The sequence below is a fragment of the Budorcas taxicolor genome, chromosome 8, assembly GCF_023091745.1.
Source record: "Budorcas taxicolor isolate Tak-1 chromosome 8, Takin1.1, whole genome shotgun sequence".
Classification (NCBI taxonomy): domain Eukaryota; kingdom Metazoa; phylum Chordata; class Mammalia; order Artiodactyla; family Bovidae; genus Budorcas; species Budorcas taxicolor.
Genome location: NC_068917.1, coordinates 42,907,366 through 42,928,421, shown reverse-complemented (window position 1 = coordinate 42,928,421; position 21,056 = coordinate 42,907,366). Strand labels below are relative to the sequence as shown.

The window sequence follows — 21,056 nt, the reverse complement described above, 5'->3', positions numbered from 1 at the left end:
CTCATTTGATTACCTCTTTACAGGTAACTGAGGCTCTGAGAGTTGAAGACACTTGTCCTAATGCCACATGGCAAAGTAAAAATTCAAAACTAGATCACTGGACTTCCCTGGTAGCACAGTGGATAAGAATCCACCTGCCAAAACAGGAGACACAGGTCCAATCCCTGCTCCACATGCCGTGGAGCAACTAAGCCTGTGTACCACAACTACTGAGCCTGCCTGTGTGCTGCAGCTACTGAAACCCACGTGCCTAGAGCTGAAGCTCTGCAGCAAGAGAAACCACTGCAATGAGAAGCCCGTGCAACACAACGAAGACCAAAAAAAATAAATATAAATAAATAAATGCTTAAAAAAAAACGAAAAACCAGATCATCTGAGGCAGGAGTTCTTTCCTTGCTGATGCCTAGTAAACATCACTACAAAGTATATAAAATCAAGCTCTGATTCAGGGAATGGGTGCCCATTAAAAGAGTATGTTAAAAGCTGGACTGAATATACATGACTTATCCCAAAGTCGAAGTTTTTATTTAAGAGGTCAATAAAAGAAAGCACCAAGCTCATTGTCAAACAGGATTATGCTGGCCCCCATGTCTATTCGCTTTTTCTCATCCTTGTAAACTGAAGACCCAGGAGTTTTTATTGCTTCTAATCCGAATTACTAGATTTCTTCATTCTTTAGCAGTACAGTCCTACACAAATCTGAGGTACTTATCTCACAAACTTAATGGTCAGAATATGTCTTAGTGCTATGAAAAAGTATCAGACACAGTAATACTGACGACAAAATTAAAAAGTAACAATTCAGCCAATGAAGAATTGGTCCCTGAGAACCTAAATGTGGCCCATGTGACCCCACAGCACAGTCCACTTGAGACTTTAAGCAAATCATTTTTACTTAATTATCTAGTATCAAGAACCAGCAGATCTAGAGGGCTCACATCACCACTCTATGTCTGGTGCCACCAGCATAATACCAAGAAGTGGCACAGGGTAGAGCATTTTCTGAGTATACCTCCAATAAACAGATGTTGCACAAATTAATGGATCAATCTATATATATTTGAAGCTGAACAAAATTAATTCTATTGAATGATTCAAGTTTAATCTGACTAAAATTACAATCTGAAATTGAAGGATAATAAAGAAAAAGAAGACAAGTGTAATAAAGCCTTCACTTTGTATCTTTTATATCTGATTAATTTCTAAGTTATAACCTATAACCATGCATTCAGTTTTAACACTTTCCAGTCATTACAGTTTTGAACTATTCTTGCAACATTTTCACAGATGGATTTCTAGTCAAGTAAAAAACAAATGGCAGTCAAAAATATATCTGAAGTCTCAGGAAATACATATTCTACCTCTCTCTCTATATATATAGTATATATATATGCATAGATATGTGTTTATATATACATATACTAAATATTAGATATATTTCATATTTATGTGCTTATATGTGAGTGTGTGTTTGTCTATATATCTATATATTTTAGGATTGGTTGAATATACTAAATACATTATATATGTTAAATATATTATAAAAGGCATAAAAAAGATAAACAACAAATTGTTAATAGCAATTATTTCAATGAATATTGTTGATAAATATGGCCTTTTACTATTTTATATAATTTAGTTAGTTAAAATTTTTACCATAAGAATATTTAGCTATTGGGTAACTTTTTTAACTCACAGAAAATTAAATAAGACCTGGTCCTGCTTCTATTTCATTAGCAAACTAAAATATAACTTGTCACTTATGATATATGTTTGAACATAAAACTGGGTCAAATTAAAAACTCAATGCCCTGATTTTAGCCTGTCACTTCTTCCCTCTGTTCTGCCTACTTAAGAAACCACAGACATATATAAGAATGTCCATCCTCAGACCCACTGAGATCTTAGGGTTCTTGTCTGTTTTTAGGACCTGCCTTGGCCAATAAACCAAGAGGAAGAAGAAAGAACGACAGACTCTGGGTCCACTCCATTGGGGCCCTTGATCTGCTCCAAAACCACCACAGTGAGCAGGGCCACAGTCTTCAGAAAAGCCTCCGCAGCCACTTCTGCTTTAGCTGAGGTATCTGCCAGGCTCACCTCCTTCTCCCATGCTTTCTTAAGAAAAAGAAAATTTCACACAATGAAATATTAAAATAATGCAAACATATGTATTAAGTATCTGCTGCTGCTGCTGCTGCTAAGTCACTTCAGTCATGTCCAACTCTGTGCAACCCCATAGACGGCAGCCCACCAGGCTCCCCCGTCCCTGGGATTCTCCAGGCAAGAACACTGGAGTGGGCTGCCATTTCCTTCTCCAGTGCATGAAAGTGAAAAGTGAAAGTGAACTCGCTCAGTTGTGTCTGACTCTTAAGTATAACGGATTTAAACCTTTGGTGAAAATATCAGGAATGTACACCAAAATGCAATGCTAATATCCAGACATCGCTCCACAGGTAATCAAAGGATGCTGACTACCATGTTATACAGAAGGAAACAAAACAAACTATAATATAGGAAAGTGGAAACTTTTAAGAAATAAATTTAAAATGTTAAGGTTGTCACAAATCATATCTAAAAAGAAGGGACCAAAGATATGGTTATTAAAATATATTTTAAAGAAATTATTACATACTTTTTAAACACACAAAAAATCCAAATTTTAGCATCCAGCATTAGCCAGGCTATGGGTAGCAAGCACACTATATAATGTTAAATGCAGTAAAAATAATGGAAACTTGCCGGGGATCAGTTTACTCCCAGGTTATAAGATATGGTTCAATCTAGCAATTCTATTCTTTACAAATATATCAAGAGAAAAAATAATTGTTATCAATATAAAGACAAACAAAGACAAAGAAATCCTAATGTTCAACAATATGAATTTAAGGTTCATAGTAACGCTATGGAAAATACATAGCTATTGAAAATGACAAATAAGTTACCTATACATTACAATTTAGAGTGAAAAAGTAAAACAAAAAATATTATTTACATACTTCTTATAGACCTATAAAAGCACAAATAAATTCATGAAATTATTTTATGATATAAAAAATAATGCTTTTTGGCCTGTTTTTAAAAATTACAATATAAGGACTTCCCTGGTAAGATTCAATGGTAAAGAATCTGCCTGCCAATGCAGGAGACACTGGTTTGATCCCCGATCTGGAAAGATTCCACATGCCATGGGAGCAACTAAGCCGATGCACCACAGCTATTGAGGCTGTGCTCTAGAGCCTGGGAGCTGCAACTACTAAGCCCATGTGCTGCAACTACTGAAGCCTGTGCACCCTAGATCTGTGCTCAGCAACAAGAGAAGTCAGTGCAATGAGAAGCCCACACACTGCAATGAAGAGTAGCCACTGCTCGCCACAATTAGAGAAAGGCCACACAGCTTCAAAGACCCAGCGCAGCCAAAGACAAAATACACAATTAAAAATTAGTTTTAAAAAATTACAATATAACAGTGACATATAATTGGGGAAGCTAGTAAAAGACAATATATGTGACCTTATTTACTTAAAAAATCCATATCCATATGTTTTTCTAACCGCAGAAAAGTATCAAGAAACATGACCACCAAGTATCACCAAAATATAAATAAAGGTTCCTTCATGATTTGGGAGTGCTTTTTACAAGTCAGAACTGTGAAGTTGGTAAAGGAAAAGGTAAAATATATGGTAGCAAAGATCAGAAGAGTATGTGAAATGTTTCTGAGTTTTAGGTATCCTCTCTCTTTCTCTCTCTCTCTTACACACACACACACACACACACACACACACACACACTTTAAAATCACCAGATAATCAGCCACATTGAGAAACTGTGAGAATTGGTGTCACCAGGTGGCAGTTACTACTTGCTCACTAGCTCAGGTCTCTTGCATAACACAAAACAAAGGCATTACAGAATGCTTTCCTCAAGTCCCATGATTCCTGCACAGATGTCACAAACTTTTTCTGCAAAGGGCCAGAGAGTAAAGTATTTTAAGCTTTGAAAGCCATATAGTCACAACTAGTCAACTCTCATTGTAACTAACACAAAAGCAGCCATAAACACTTCTATGAATGAGTGTGGATAAAAACATCACAGATGATGAAATTCAAATTTCATATAATTTCCATTGATCAATAAATTTCTTTCTTTAAAAAGAATTTTTCAAACCATTTAAATATGTAAAAACCACAGACAGTTTGGCTGGCAGTTCCTTAAAAAGCTAAACATGGAATTACCATATGATCTATCAATTCCACTCCTAGGTATATAACCAAATATAAGAGAACTAAAAACACATACTTACACAACTTGTACAGGAATGTTCACAGAGGTGCTACTCATAATATCCAAACAGTGGAAGCAACTCTAATGTCCATCAGTTGAAGAGTGGATAAACAAAATATGGCATATTCATATAAAAGATCACTAGTCATAAAAAGGAATGAAGTACTGATATATGCTACAACAAGGATGAACTTTGAAAACATTTTGCTAACTGAAAGAAGTCAGACATAAAGGGCACAAATTGCCTAATTCCATTTACATGAAAAGTCCAGTATGAGCAAATCAATTAGAGACAGAAATTAGATTAGTTGTGGCCAGGGGTTGGAAGGAAGAAAGAATGAAGAGTGAGTGCTAATGAGTACAGGGTTTCTTTGGAGGGAATAAAAATTCTAAAACTAGATAAGTGGTGATGGCTACATAATCTTGTGAACATACTAAAAATAACTGAATTGTATACTTGAAAATGGTGAATTTTATAGTATATGAGTAACTCTCAGTTCTTTAAAATGTGGAAGCCAATCTTAGCTCATGGGTCATACAAAAACAGACCACAGCTGGATTTGGCCTGGGGGCTGTAGTTTATCAACCCTGTTCTAGCATCAACAGAGAAGATGGCTTTGGGCTAAACTCAGACACACACACACACACACACTCACTCCACAAATTACAACACTGTCAAAAGCAAATACTTGAAAGAAGCTGAGTCAGGACTAAAAAAATTATTTGATGATTATTACATAAAACTGTGAAAAAGTGGAAAGTCAAAGAACCAGTTCAAGTTATGCTTACTACTATATCAAAGCCATAAAGTTACTCTTCTGAAAGTGGGGAAAATTCAATAGACCAGGTGGGGAGAGGGAGCATGTGTTACAGAAAGTACAACTTTTAAATGCAAGTCACAATTGTGTCATGCCAAAATCCTTTTAAAATTGTTAGATAGCATCACCAATTCAGTGGGTATGAATCTGAGCAAACTTTGGGAGACAGTGGAGGAAAGAAGAGCCTGGTGTGCTATAATCCATAGGGTCGCAAAAAGTCGGACATGACTTAGCGACTCAATGGCAAAAACAACAACAAAACTAATTTAGAAATTCATTTATTGGCACATTACCTGGAGACACTAGCTGTATTAACTCAAATCTGGTTAGAAAGCCTAAAAAGAAAAAATTAGACTTTAATACTTCAGAATATTGTCAGAGTTTTTCATTAATGACTAAGTGTAAAACTGCCATAAAACCCTATTTACATTACTAAAATTAATAAGTGGCATACCACCAATGAATCAGGTATTTCTAGACCCAATATATTGGGACATGTGGTGAGAAAAACTTAGTTATAAAAATAGATTTTGTCCCCTGAAAAGTATTGACAAAATGTGATATTTTCTCTCTCAAAAATGTATTCATAAATCACCAAAATAACAATATATTTTTCATTAAAAAAATTCAAAATACTGTTATCCATCAACCTATAAAACTTACCTTGCTTAAAAGAGTATATGCTATATGACTATATAAATTAGACATAAAACAACAATTTTTTATCTTTCCTGAGTTCAAAATATATTTAGAAAGAGTGTCTATACTCAATATGTTAGCAAATTTGGAAAACCCAGGAGTGGCCACAGGACTGGAAAAGGTCAACCTTCACTCCAGTTCCCAAGAAGGGCAGTACTAAAGAACATTCAAACTACTGGACAGTTGTGCTCACTTCCCATGCTAGTAAGATTATACTATTTAATTTCTCAAAGTCACCATTTCTTTACATTTAGGAAAACGGAGATGAAAATAGAGTCTTGAAAGCATGAAATAAGATCAGGTATTTGGAGTAGACATCTGTCTTACCAAAGACTTGAACACCCTGTCCAAATTTTAGTACTTTTTTATATTATATATCCTTATATTCCAAAGTTAAGTTTAAATAAAAGTAAGACTTTATTTCCCAGGGTATCTCACAGCTAGGATACAAGCATATGACTTAGTTTCTACCAATAAGGCACTCCCATCCCAGACTTTTATTCAGAGGTAAACTACAGAAGGAAACTGTAGCTCAGGTTAACGTGAAAAGCATCAGAGGGAGAGAGTTTCTAAACTGACTTGAAGGTGACAGTAGCTTCTCCATCTTGAAATATGGTTCTTAAAAGATCAGACTTGAGTTTCTTACTCCAAATTTCCCAATAATTTTATGAAGTACAAATGCCCCTCAATAAATTTATTTCTCCCTAACATGGAAATATCAATAACCTCAGATACGCAGATGACACCACCCTTATGGCAGAAAGTGAAGAGGAACTGAAGAGCCTCTTGATGATAGTGAAAGCGGAGAGTGAAAAAGTTGGCTTAAAGCTCAACATTCAGAAAACGAAGATCATGGCATCCGGTCCCATTGCTTCATGGGAAGTGGATGGGGAAACAGTGGAAACAGTGGAAACAGTGTCAGACTTTATTTTGGGGGCCTCCAAAATCACTGCAGATGGTGATTGCAGCCATGAAATTAAAAGACACTTACTCCTTGGAAGAAAAGTTATGACCAACCTACATAGCATATTGAAAAGCAAAGACATTACTTTGCCGACAAAGGTCTGTCTAGTCAAGGCTATGGTTTTTCTGGTGGTCATGTATGGATGTGAGAGTTGGACTGTGAAGAAAGCTGAGCACTGAAGAATTAATGCTTTTGAACTGTGGTGTTGGAGAAGACTCTTGAGAGTCCCTTGGACTGCAAGGAGATCCAACCAGTCCCTTCTGAAGGAGATCAGCCCTGGGATTTCTTTGGAGGGAATGATGCTGAAGCTAAAACTCCAATATTTTGGACACCTCATGTGAAGAGTTGACTCATTGGAAAAGACTGTGATGCTGGGAGGGATTGGGGGCAGGAGGAGAAGGGGACGACACAGGATGAGATGGCTGGATGGCATTACTGACTCGATGGACATAAGTCTGAGTGAACTCCGGGAGATGGTGATGGACAAGGAGACGTGGCGTGCTGCGATTCATGGGGTCGCAAAGAGTCAGACACGACTGAGCAACTGAACTGAACTGATTGTTATACTCAAAATCCATCAAGCTAGGTTCAGCAGTACTTGAAGTGAGAACTTCCAGATGTACAAGCTGGGTTTAGAAAAGGCAGAGGAACCAGAGATTAAATTGCCAACATTCGCTGGATCATAGAGAAAGCAAGGGAATTCCAGAAAAACAATTAGTGCTGTTTCATTGACTACGCTAAAGCCTGTGACTGTGTGAACCATAACAAACTGTGGAAAACTCTTGAAGAGATGGGAATACCAGACCATCTTACTGTCTCCTCAGAATCCTGTATGCAGGTCAAGAAGCAACAGTTAGAAACTTATACAGAACAACTGATTGGTTCAAAATTGAGAAAGGAGTATGAAAAGGCTGTTTATTATTGTCACCCTGTTTATTTAACTTATATGCAGAGCACATCACACAAAATGCGAGGCTGGATGAGTTACAAGCTGGAATCAAGACTGCCGCCAAGAGAAATATCAACAACAAATGCAGATGATACCACTTCTAATGGCAGAAACTGAAGAGGAACTAAAGAGCCTCTTGATGAGGGTGAAAGAGGAGTGTGAAAAGGCTCCCTTAAAATTCAATATTAAAAAAACTAAGACCATGGCATCCAGTCCTATTGCTTCATGGCAAACAGAACGGGAAAAGGTAGAAGCAGTGAGAGATTTCCTCTTCTTGGGCCCAAAATCACTGCAGATGGTGACTATAGCCATGAAATTGGAAGACGCTTGGTTCTTGGAAGGAACATATGACCAACCTAGATAGTATATTAAAAAGCAAAGACATCATTTTTCCAACAAAGGTCCATACAGTCAAAGTTATAGTCTTTCTAGTAGTCATGTACAGATGGGAGAGGCAGACCATAAAGAAGGCAGAGCGCCAAAGAATTGATGCTTTCAAATTGTGGTGCTAGAGAAGACTCTTGAGAGTCCCTTGGACTGCAAGGAGATCAAACCAGTCAATCCTAAAGGAAATCAACCCTAAATACTCATTGGAAGGACTGATGCTGAAGCTCCAATACTTTGGCCACCTGATGCCAACAACTGACTCACTGGAAAAGACACTGATGCTGGAAAGATTGAAGGCAGATGGAGAAGACGGCAACAGAGGATGAGATGGTTAGATGGCATCACCAATTCAATGAACATGAACTTGGACAAACTCCAGTGATGGACAGGGAGGCCTGGCTTGCTCTGGTCCATTGAGTTGCAAAGAGTCAGACATGACTTGGCAACTGAACAACAACAAGGATATATCTTATAAAGATAAGGTCTATAAGCATAAGAATGCTGCTACTGCTGTTACTGCTGCTGAGTCGCTTCAGTCGTGTCCGACCCTGTGCGACCCCATAGACGGCAGCCCATCAGGCTCCCCCGTCCCTGGGATTCTCCAGGTAAGAACACTGGAGTGGGTTGCCATTTCCTTCTCCAATGCATAAAAGTGAACAGTGAAGTCGCTCAGTCGTGTTCAACTCTTAGTGACCCCACTGACTGCAGCCTACCAGGTTCCTCTGTCCATGGGATTTTCCAGGCAAGAGTACTGCCTTCTCCCAAGGATAAGAATAAAATTAAAATATTAAAAGTAATTTAAAATACAAATGGTATAACAATAAAAATCAGTAAAAATAATTCCCACAAAATATTAGAAGTGAAAACATTTTAATATAGACAATAATGGTGGTTATAGTTAATAATACTGTATTGTATACCTGAAAGTTACTGAGAGTAGATCTTAAATGTTCTCACCACAAAAAAAGAAAAAAAAAAGGTAATTATGTGATGTGATAGAGGCATAACCTAACACTACTGTAGTAATCATTTTGCAAAATACCTGAGTATCAAATCCACATTTTGTACACCTTAAACTTACACAATGTTGTATATCAGTTACATCTCAAAAAAGCTAAAATATACATACCATAAAAGTAAAATTCTTCCTTTGTAGACTTATGAAAAACATGAATATGTAAGAACAAAATTTTAAATGCTAAGAAAATTAAAAGCCAAGACAGCCCATAATTTTTAGTTTTCCAAACAGGAGGGAAGATTATATTCTTTTCAACCATCACCTCGAAGGTAATGTGTTGCACTTCATCTATCTCAGTTTCTAAATTGCTTATATTCAATTAATTATCACCACAAGCCATGCCATGAATTGGAAGACTTAATATTGTTAAGATGCCAATATTCTCCAAGATGATCGACAGGTTCAATGCAGTCTATCAATGCCTATCAAATTCCTAGTTGGCTTCTTTGCAAACTGACAAGCTGATCCTAAAGTTCATATGGCAAACTAAGGGAACCCAAATAGGAAAAACAATCTTGAAAAAGAACTTCCTGGTTTTAAAACTAACCATAAAGCTATAATAAACAAAATAGTGTGGCACCAGCATAATGACAGATACATGAATCAATGAAATAGAATTGAGACCCTCCAAAAAAACCCTCACACTTACAGTCAGTTGATTTTCAACAGGAGTGTCAAGACTACTCAATGGGGAAAAACTACTCTTAGTAATAATGGTGTGAAGACAACTGGATATCCAGATGGGAAAGACTAAAGTTGGACCCTTTAGTTCAGTTCAGTCGCTCAGTCGTGTCTGACTCTTTGCGACCCCATGAATTGCAGCACGCCAGGCCTCCCTGTCCATCACCAACTCCCAGAGTTCACCCAAACTCATGTCCATCGAGTCGGTGATGCCATCCAGCCATCTCATCCTCTGTCGTCTCCTTCTCCTCCTGCCCCCAATCCCTCCCAGCATCAGAGTCTTTTCCAGTGAGTCAACTCTTTGCATGAGGTGACCAAAGTACTGGAGTTTCAGCTTTAGCATCATTCCTTCCAAAGAACTTGCCATTTACAAAAATCAACTCAATATGCACTATAGACCTAAATGTAAGAGCTAAAATGATAGCACTCTTAGAAAAAAACAAAGATCTTTGAGTTAGTGCTTCCCTGGTGGCACAGTAGTAAAGAATCCACCTGCCAATGCAGGAGACACATGTTTGATCCCTGATCTATGAAGATATAAAAAGAAGTCAAATATTGACACATGTTGTAGCAGGAAGAATCTTAGAAACATTATGCTAAGTTAAAGAAGCCAGTTACAAATGACCACATATTATATGATTCCATTTATATGAAAAATATCCAGAATAAGCAAATCTATAGAGGCATGATAGTTTAGTTAGTAGTTGTCTAGGGCTGGAAGGGATGAGGGAGAATGGGTATATGACTTCTTTCTGTGGTGATGAAAATGTTGTAAAATTGATTATGGTGATGGTTACATAACTCTGTTGATATAAAAATCATTTAATTGCAATAAAATAAAAAATAGAATCATACCATCTAGTAAATCCCATCTATATCTAGAAAATGGTTTGCAATTCAATTAACAGGATTCAAATTTTACAGACTATCATGAACATAAATATGGGTTAAATATGGAAGTATCATAACTTAGAATACAGCAGAATTTTATATCTATGAATTACATATACACAATAGTCTCTTTCTTTAGGGGCGGGGGGTGCAGAGGGGAGTACCTACTTTCTAAAATGTCTGCTACAGCTCCAGGATCTATTGCATTTTCAAATACCTATAGGGGAAAAAAATGGGGGAAATAAATCTTCCAAGTTTTATTAATATATACTTATATATAATTTAGATCATTTTCTTCCAAATTATTAACACACGTCAAATCCAGTCATATAACACTTTAGGATTTAAAAGGAGTGCCTTCAATAACTATGTGGTTAAAAGTTCAACAAGTGACTACAGAGGAAATGAGTAAGAATTAACACAATACAAAGAACAATGAAAATTTGAGTTGGCTGAAACTACCACATGTTCAAAATGTCATCCACTTGACCGGGCCCCACAGTCTGTTCCTAAAAGCACATCTGATATCAACCTCGAACAGTCTTGTTTGAGTACCTAGAAAAACATCCTGAATACAACAGATATTCACTATATGCTAACTGAATGAATGACTTCTCTTCCCAAACAACTGGTTGTGCTAAAAAAGAATATACATAAAAATTCTATGTGTAACACAAAAGAAAAGCTAAATACTCATAGGTAGACTCCCACAGAATCCAAAAATAACAAAAGAGAGAGAGCCTCATGAGTTTTAGGTATATCAGGAACCACAAGAAAAACACTGTGATACCTGTTCTCAGTTCAGTTCAGTTCAGTAGCTCAGTCGTGTCTGACTCTTTGCGACCCCATGAATCGCAGCACACCAGGCCTCCCTGTCCATCACCAACTACCGGAGTTCACCCAAACTCATGTCCATCGAGTCGGTGATGCCATCCAGCCATCTCATCCTCTGTCGTCCCCTTCTCCTCCTGCCCCCAATCCCTCCCAGCATCAGAGTCTTTTCCAATGAGTCAACTCTTCACATGAGGAGGCCAAAGTACTGCAGTTTCAGCTTTAGCATCATTCCTTCCAAAGAACACCCAGGACTGATCTTTAGAATGGACTGGCTGGATCTCCTTGCAGTCCAAGGGACTCTCAAGAGTCTTCTCCAACACCACAGTGCAAAAGCATCAGTTCTTCGGCGCTCAGCTTTCTTCACAGTCCAACTCTCGCATCCATTCATGACTACTGGAAAAACCATAGCCTTGACCAGATGGACCTTTATTGGCAAAGTAATGTCTCTGCTTTTCAATATGCTATCTAGGTTGGTCATAACTTTTCTTCCAAGGAGTAAGCATCTTTTAATTTCATGACTGTAATCACCATCTGCAGTGATTTTGGAGCACAAAAAAATTAAGTCTGACACTGTTTCCACTGTTTCCCCATCTATTTCCCAGGAAGTGAAGGGGACCAGATACCTGTCCAGACATAGCCAAATATGTTCATTCTGTCCTTTGTATAAAAGGGCCTAGGACTGAAATAAAAGCATACCATGCCCCTCTTTCTGAACTTTAGAACCTTGTTTAAAAAAAAAAGTTTTCAGTAGACTTTGATTTCAGGTATCAAATTTCTGATTTAAATGGTGCTTAACTTTAAGCATGATTTAAATCTGCTCTTGATCCAAAACCAGGTCTGCTTTAATGACAAAAGTAGAAGCTGTCCCCTGTAATCCATTTTTGTCTCACTGACTTGGATATAACAAGTAAATGTGGGTGAGCTGTGATTTTTTCCAAAATTGTTTCAGATATATTTCATCCCTTCTCTTCATTGATGTCTAAGAATTATTCAAGGATGATTATGGGAAATAAATGATCAACATGAGCTGCTTAAACACAATGGCTCTTACATTCTTCATGAATAATTTCTTATTTACCTGGCTGCTTTAGAACACTGAATTCTGAATTACTCAGAAGGTCCAATGTTTTCATTACTCACTGCCAAGTATTTGCAGCTAAAGAACGGAACAGATACAAGAAAGCTGGAGTCAACTAGTAGAAAGTCTGAATATGAACCCAAAGAGCTCACATAACAGGGTAATTTTTCAAATTTTAAAATAAAGCATTTATGGATAACCAACAAGGATAACCTAGCACATGGAACTCTTCTCAATGTTGAAGCAGCCTGGATGGGAGGACAGTTTGGGGGAATATGGATACAAGTACATGGGCTGAGTCCCTTCACTGTTCACCTAAAACTATCACAATATTGTTAATTGGCTATACCCCAATAAAAAATAAAAAGTTTTTTAAAAAATTAAGCATCTTATGTAATTGTACCTTATAAAATGAAAAATGGGCCATAATTTTTACTAGTAATCTCAAATACACAGTTTTGTGACATCAGTAACGGCATCTACAGTGACTCTGAGACTCACTCTCCTCTTTTGCAAGTCAGGGAGGTGGGACTGGATGACCTCCAAGGTCATTTACAGATTGATTTACAGCTTTTACAATTTTACATTCCCGAGTTTCTTATAAAAATATTTTTAAAGTCTTCTAAATAAGCACATTTAAAGTTGATAAAACTAATAAGGAAATTCTTGGAGGAAAAAATACACTGAATTTTCTTCACCCACTTTTTACCATGACGAATATCAAAACAGCAGTAGATTCCTTTGTGTACTGATGGTATATTCTAAGATAATATCCATTTATTCCTTTCTTATCCAGCCAGTTAGGAAGACTCTATTTAAATTAACAGACTGTGATTTATAAAAATATTACATACAGCCCTAAACCTTTCAAAAACATCAATAGTCATCTTCTCTGTTGTTGTTGTTTTTCTGGCTGTGCCACACAACTTGGGGGATCTTAGTTCCCTGACTAGGGATTGAACTTGGGCCTCCTGCAGTAGAAACCTAACCACTGGACTGTCAAGGAACTCCCTCCTTTCCTACTCAGTTTGAAACATAGATATCATTTTCTGGGCACCACCAACCAGACCTTTTAAAGTGATAGGCTCTATCCTGGAGCCTTCCCACATTCACACTCTTCCCCAAAGAAGCACCTCAGTGATACCGTTTGGGACAAAATCATAGACTTATCAAGGTTAAAACTGATTCAATCTCTAAATTCCAAAGAAAAACCTTAAGAGATTGTCAGTGATTGGATGGTAACAAAATTAATATTTCGTGAAAGTGGGAAGCGGGTTAGTAACATTTGGCTATTTATATATTTGACATTCACTGGAATGGAATCTAGTCTTTATCACTGTAGCTAAATAAACCAGATATGACCTAAGGAAACTCAGAAAATGTAAAGAGCCTTCTTGTTTTGTTACAGGATTTCAGATACAGGGTTTAACTAATTTGGTTAGTTTGGGGTATTTTCTGGGCCTAAAAAGTTTGTTTTTGAGGCCTGCTAGTTTACTGATAATCTCTGTAAGAAATGTATCTCAGTTGCCTCTAACATCTCCAAAAACATTCAGAAAATGCTCTCTGCTCCAGTTAGAAAATGCCATGGGAGTTCCAAGAATAGAAAACAACCACCAGGGTACTTAGCACTAGTTTGACAGAACTTGGCTCAGATCTGGGATTCAAAACAAGTCCTCCAACTATGGTTCTGCACTGTGCTGAGATGCCTTCATGTAATTTTTTAAAACAAAATTTACAAAATAACTTTATAAAAGCTGTGTTCTTTATAAAAACCAGTAAATGATCTTCAAACAACAGAATTTGAATTTCTCTATTTAGCAATGAGAACGTCAAGATCACCTTTTCAAACCTCATGCTTCGCTGAATCATAATAGGAAACATAGAGGGAAAGCAGTCTGTCTCCAGGTACTGATTCAGGAGGTAAACTCCAAGGAACACATCATGCTTGTCAGGAAGGAACACCCCTGGGCAAGAAATCTTAAAAAAAAAAAAAAAAGAAAAAAAAAAAACAGAAAAGGGATCTGTTTTGTTTTGTAAAGGCTCTATTTTCCCTAACCTCCCACAATATCCAATCCCCCCCTCCCACCCCCGTCACCCCCCCCACCCCCCACCCCCCCCCCCCCCCACCGCCAACTCTCACCTTCTCTCATAGCACCACCCTCCCCTCTCCTCCCCTTGCGCAAACTGGAAATTCCGCTTTCCTCCCACGTCCCCGCCAGGTGTCACAATCGTTCTCTCCCTGGCTCCTCTCCCCGCCCCTCCAGGATGGCAGTGCGGAAGCGGAAGAGGCTGCAAGGCTGGGAAGCTTCTTCTTAGGCCGGCCAGGTGCTGTGGCGCGGGCCGCTCGCCGCGATGCAGAGCCCACGAAGGAACGCCGAGGGACGCCCGCTGGGCACCTGCGACCCCAGCAGCAGCGGCAGTCCGGCCCATGGCGGCGGCAGCAGGTTCGAGTTCCAGTCCCTGCTCAGCAGCCGCGTGCCGGGCGCCGACCCCATCAGCGCCCGTCTCCGCGCGTCTGAGAGCCCAGTGCACCGCCGCGGTTCGTTCCCCTTGGCTGGGGCGGGCTCCTCTCAGACGCTCCCGCCCCAGCTGCCCGAGGAGGACCGCATAGATCTGAACCCGTCCTTCCTGGGCATCGCCCTGCGCTCCCTACTGGCCATCGACCTGTGGCTGTCCAAGAAGCTGGGGGTGTGCGCAGGGGAGAGCTCGTCCTGGGGCAGCATGAGGCCCCTTATGAAATTGCTGGAGATCTCGGGACACGGCATCCCCTGGCTGCTTGGCACCCTCTACTGCCTGTCCAGGAGCGACAGTTGGGCCGGGCGCGAGGTGCTGATGAACCTGCTCTTCGCCCTGCTGTTGGACCTGCTACTGGTGTCCCTGATCAAGGGGCTGGTCCGCAGGCGCCGCCCGGCCCACAACCAGATGGACATGTTTTTCACTGTTTCGGTGGACAAGTACTCCTTCCCTTCAGGCCATACCACCAGGGCCGCCCTTGTGTCGCGCTTCATCCTGAACCACCTGGTGCTGGCCATTCCACTGAGGGTGCTGGTGGTGCTCTGGGCCTTCATCTTGGGTCTCTCCAGGGTCATGCTGGGGCGGCACAATGTCACCGACGTGGCTTTTGGCTTTTTTCTGGGCTACATGCAGTACAGCATCGTGGACTATTGCTGGCTTTCACCACACACTGCTCCAGTCCTCTTTGTACTGTGGAACCAACCGTGACACCATCTCTTTCTCTGTGGCACCCGGACATCTGAAGGTTTCCACCCATGATGATACTGACATAAACCAGCAGCCATCATGCCTGCCCCTCCAAGGACATTTCAGGTTTCCTTTTGGGATTTCAAGTGTCCTATCATCTTAATGGGAGAAGGCAATGGCAATGGGTTGCTAGGCTACAGCACAGTGCTGACCATTACTGATCACAGCCATATTACAGAAAGCAAAAAAAAAAAAAAAAAAATCCCTCTATTATATACTTATTAAATAACTCTTTATCGCTCCAGGAAAACTTTAAAGAAACCAAGTTGGAGTGATTATAATGTTGCTGCTTCTTAAAAGTTGACATCAGAAAATTTTGTAATCCTGTAAGTCAAGATATCACCTGTAAATTGAACTTTGAAAAAAGGAAAGCAACTTCATTCTGTAAATATATACATGGAAATGAGCCACATCCTTATCCTTTTCCTGAGGTAGATTTTAAACAGTATTTTAAGAGTCTATGACATAGCATTAATCACTCAGCTGAGTCTGACTCTTTGTGATCCCATGGGCTGTAGCTCACCAGGCTCCGCGGTCCATGAGATTCTCCAGGCAAGAATACTGGAGTGGGTTGCCTTTTCCTACTCCAGGGGATCTTCCTGACCCAGGGGTCGAACCTGAGTCTCCTGCGTCTCCTGCATGGATAGGCGGATTCTTTACCACTGCGCCACATGGGAAGCAGAGGTAGATTTTAAGAGCCTATGACATAGGTTTTTCTAATTTATTCTCTGACAATATGTTACTATAGGTGGGGAGATTTCTTCTTAATCCTGATTTTCTTAGCATGCTTTTTTAGTTTTGTCTCTTCCATCTTCACAGATTGAGTAGTGGAAAAGAGAGATTACAGTACATATATTTCTCTCCTTTTCCTCTACCTCCTCAAAGATCTTTAAATAGGTATTTCCCACTACCCTAATATTATCCTTCTGCATTCAGAGAACGAGCCAAGAACTTACCTGAAGAAACACTTAAAAGTGGGCATATCAACAGTGCTTATAGAAAGTAAAGATGGGCTTACTGCCTCAGGCTTAATTCTGTTGACAGCAAATAGCATGACATGACAGGACAGAAAAGCGAAGTCACTGAGGAGGTCAGAGGAACTGAGTCTTGGAGGCAGGATCACCACATACTTTATCAGTGGACCAACATGGAAGGAGATGGGCCCTGCTGCCTACCATCTCTACTGAATAAAGAATAATGCTTCTTATTGAGGTAATAAAGTGGAGAAATAACTTATTTGCAATGTAAGAGCATAACCTTTCAAATATATACCACAAGGATGACCCTGTATATTAAAGCTTTTCATGTGGAATTCCATTTCTCTATATAAGCACAGTTTAGGTAACAGTATTTAACTTGAAATTCATCAAGCGGAGCATACTGCTATACCAGGCATAAAGTATAACTCCAAGATTTTCTGTTTGTATTGACTCTCACAATTAAAGTAGTTATCCATGGTGCCTCCCCAATTCACAAGACCAAAGACCACCAAACACAGGTTGGACTCTACTTATTACTCCTTGACTGGGAAAGACTGACAAGGGTGTGTGCTTTAAATGCTGCTATGCCTGAAAATATGAACCTTTAAATTACCTATGGAATTGATGTCTTTAAAAATAGGATGATGGCATTTGATCTATCATATACATATAGGAATCTGGAGAATGGCTGTGACAAGTAGGTTCTGACTGGGTGGAAGTGTGAATTTTCCAGTGTTTGAAGAACACTAAAAAAGGAATAGCTACTCTTCAATATAGAAATTATTTGTATACTCACAACATCCTGAACACAGACTACCTCTTCACTTCTTGAATCAGCCAAACTGTGACACTCTAGGTGGTTTCCTTTATTTTTAGCCTTAACAGAGATACTTTAACTGCAACAATCTTCAGCCCAGATATTTGGGAAATATTTGCAGGATCCACAGGTCTGAATAATGGGAGGTCAAAGTTAGGCTCACCTTATTCCTGATTATTTTTTTGTAATTCCCTATCTTGATTGCCAGGGCCCGAGTTTGCTGGTTTTTAAAGCACAGATCAATTCATCTGATTTTTTTTGGGGGGGGGGGGGGGTAGTATACTAAGTACTGTAGAGTAAAAAAAACACAAACTGATTCTACTGTTAATTAATTGTACACTGATGAATTCCTTTTAAAAGTCAAAATAAAATTAACCAGTAATGTTGAATGATGTGAGATGAAAACTTAGTTTTTTTGCCTTGATGAGGAGCAAGACTGATTTACCACTTAGCTTCTCATGAATTCCTTCATCTTACTGAACAATTGTGAGAGTTCACAACTGATACAGCACACTTCATATAGTCAGTCCTATTTGCTGTCAGCAAAGTGGGTCAAATCCAGGAAATTTCCATCTTTGTTTCAGAGCGGCACATAAGAGGAAATCACAGCACTTGTCACTTATATGGAGATCAGTCCTGGGTGTTCATTGGTAGGACTGATTTTGAAGCTGAAACTCCAATACTTTGGCCACGTGATGCGAAGAGCTGACTCACTGGAAAAGACTCTGATGCTGGGAAAGATTGAGGGCAGGAGGAGAAGGGGATGACAGAGGATGAGATGGTTGGATGGCATCACCAACCCAATGGACATGGGTTTGGGTGGACTCCAGGAGTTGGTGATGGACAGGGAGGCCCGGCATGCTGTGGTTCAGGGGGTTGCAAAGAGTCGGACACAACTGAGCAACTGAACTGAACTGAACCAGATTTTCCATGGTTGTAAACTGTTGATCTTGGGCTTATAATCATATCTAGTAGAATAGTCCCTTATAGCTTTCAGGGAAAGCCACATGACAGTCTGTCACCAACTACAGGATTAGAAAATGGAAGCTGAAATAAGGAATCAGTTCAGGCGCTCAGTCGTATCTGACTCTTTTCAACCCCATGGACTGCAGCATGCCAGGCTTCCCTGTCCATCACCAACTCCCGGAGCCTGCTCAGACTCATGTCCATCGAGTTGGTGATGCCATCTAACCATCTCATCCTCTGTCGTACCCTTCTCCTGCTTTCAATCTTTCCCAGCATCAAGGTCTTTTCTGATGAATCAGTTCTTCACATCAGGTGGCCAAAGTTTTGGAGTTTCAGCTTCAGCATCAGTCCTTCTAATGAATATTCAGAACTGATCTCCTTTAGGATGGACTGGTGGGATCTCCTTGTAGTCCAAGGGACTCTGAAGAGTCTTCTCCAACACCACAGTTCAAAAGCATCAATTCTTTGGTGCTCAGCTTTCTTTATAATCCAACTCTCACATCCACACATGACTACTAGAAAAACCATAGCTTTGACTATATGGACCTTTATCAGCAAAGTAATGTCTCTGCTTTTTAATATGCTGTCTAGGTTGCCCATAGCTTTTCTTCCAAGGAGCAAGCATCTTTTAATTTCATAGCTGCAGTCACCATCTGCAGTGATTTTGGAGCCCAAGAAAAGAAAGTCTGACACTGTTTCCATTGTTTCTCCATCTATTTGCCATGGAATGATGGGATGGATGCCATGATCATAGTTTTTTGAATGTTGAGTTTTAAGCCAAGTTTTTCACTCTCTTCTTGTCACTTTCATCAAGAGGCTCTTTAGTTCCTCTTAACTTTCTGCCATAACGATGGTGCAATCTGCATATCTGAGGTTATTGATATTTCTCCCGGCAATCTTGATTCCAGCTTGTGTTTCATCCAGCCCGGCATTTCGCATGATGGACTCTGCATATAAGTTAAATAAGCAGGGTGACAATATACAGTCTTGACGTACTCCTTTCCCAATTTGGAACCAATCTGTTGTTCCATGTCTGGTTCTAACTGTTGCTTCTTGACCTGTATACAAATTTCTCAGGAGGCAGGTCAGGTGGTCTGGTATTTCCACCTCTTGAAGAATTTTCCACTGTTTGTTGTGATCTACATAAAGGCTTTGGCGTAATCAATAAAGCAGTAGATGCTTTTCTGGAACTCGCTTGCTTTTTCTATGACCCAATGGATGTTGGCAATTTGATAATAAGGAATGACTTATTTGGTAGTAAGGAATGATAATAAGGAAATAAGGAATGACTGGCCCCAAAGAGGAAAAATGAAGTCACTCTGCCAGAGTACCTCACTTAAGCAGGATTCAGTGGATAATTATTAAACAGTTATTGGTTGATTTCCTTTTTGGAATTAGCAGGCCAGAACCATCTGTAGGGGAAGTAGCTTAGAAAATTTTTGATTGGTTTATAGAGGTGGCAAATTATCAGGACATGATGGGGCTTTTTGAAGGTAAAATCTTCCCTGGTTATTTAAAGGAGGGGCTTTTTAATCTTCTCAGAAATCTGTATCCCAGAAAATAAAACCGTTCTTGGGACTTAATGCAAGGTTGTTTTAAATGAATAGAAAAATTTCACATAAAGCTAAGACAGAAATCAGCTTGGAGTGGGGAAGGGAGGGCAGTGGAAAGAGGCTGATCCGAACTAAAGGTTAGAAAGCCAGAAAGACCAATGTAAAAAGTCTTAGGGACAGAGATTCAATTAATGATGTGTGTGGCGCGAGGAGTGGTGAAAAAGACCGGGAAAAAGAACCCCGAGGAAAGAGTGTGATTTGGGGCAAAGAGGGGACGTTCGTCGATCTCTCTTACCGCCCGGATCTGAAGTTCCACCACCACCTCCAAAGGCATAGCTCCCTACGTGGGTGAAAGGGCAGGAATGAAAAGATCCTTTCGTGCTAAGCCTTGGAGCGATTTTCTCAGTTTAACTCAACCCCTGGAGCAAATGTTCCCAGCGGTTTCCACAGACCCCCACCCCCTTGTAACCCCATCAGTCCCCCGCCCCCCAGCCCAGGTCCCTCCCACCAGGACGGGTCTCACACGGCAGGAGCTGGAGCCAAGGCTTCCAGAAGGCAGAAGCGTCGCGTTGCCATGAACACTCAAACTTGCACCCTTCCACCCTGGAATGCGCCAGAGGTCCCTGCGCAGGCGCGTGAGCCTCCAGCGCTCTGCTTGGAAGTCCGCGTCCCAACATCAGCTTCCCAGACTGCACGCTGGCGGGAGGGCATGTTCTGTGTACTGCTCCGTCGCCTGATCAAGAGATGCCAAGAGTCCTAGTTTCCTTTCCGCCACTCTTTCATCAACTCTTTAGGGCCCCAATCACTAGGTAAAAATATTTACAGTGTCCATTCTAAAAGTGTAATGTGATCATAGTTCCCTTATGATTTAAAGTGCTG

General features: G+C 39.9%; 2 protein-coding genes across 2 annotated transcripts in view; one reads left to right on the top strand and one right to left on the bottom strand.

Moving 5' to 3' along the window:
- The window catches only part of SPATA6L (spermatogenesis associated 6 like), a 55,165-nt gene extending 34,412 nt beyond the window's left edge, over positions 1–20,753 (bottom strand). The window contains exons 1-5 of the mRNA XM_052645202.1: positions 20,703–20,753; positions 20,473–20,517; positions 14,440–14,577; positions 10,857–10,905; positions 5,393–5,434 (exon numbers count right to left, since the gene is read on the bottom strand). Coding sequence (XP_052501162.1) covers positions 5,393–5,434; positions 10,857–10,905; positions 14,440–14,577; positions 20,473–20,517; positions 20,703–20,753 — 325 coding nt within the window. The remainder of the gene's footprint in view (positions 1–5,392; positions 5,435–10,856; positions 10,906–14,439; positions 14,578–20,472; positions 20,518–20,702) is intronic.
- On the top strand, positions 14,953–15,822 carry PLPP6 (phospholipid phosphatase 6). Its single transcript, XM_052645203.1, has one exon. It carries the CDS (start codon positions 14,953–14,955, stop codon positions 15,820–15,822), a length of 870 nt encoding a protein of 289 aa, XP_052501163.1.
- Positions 20,754–21,056: the final 303 nt, after the last annotated feature.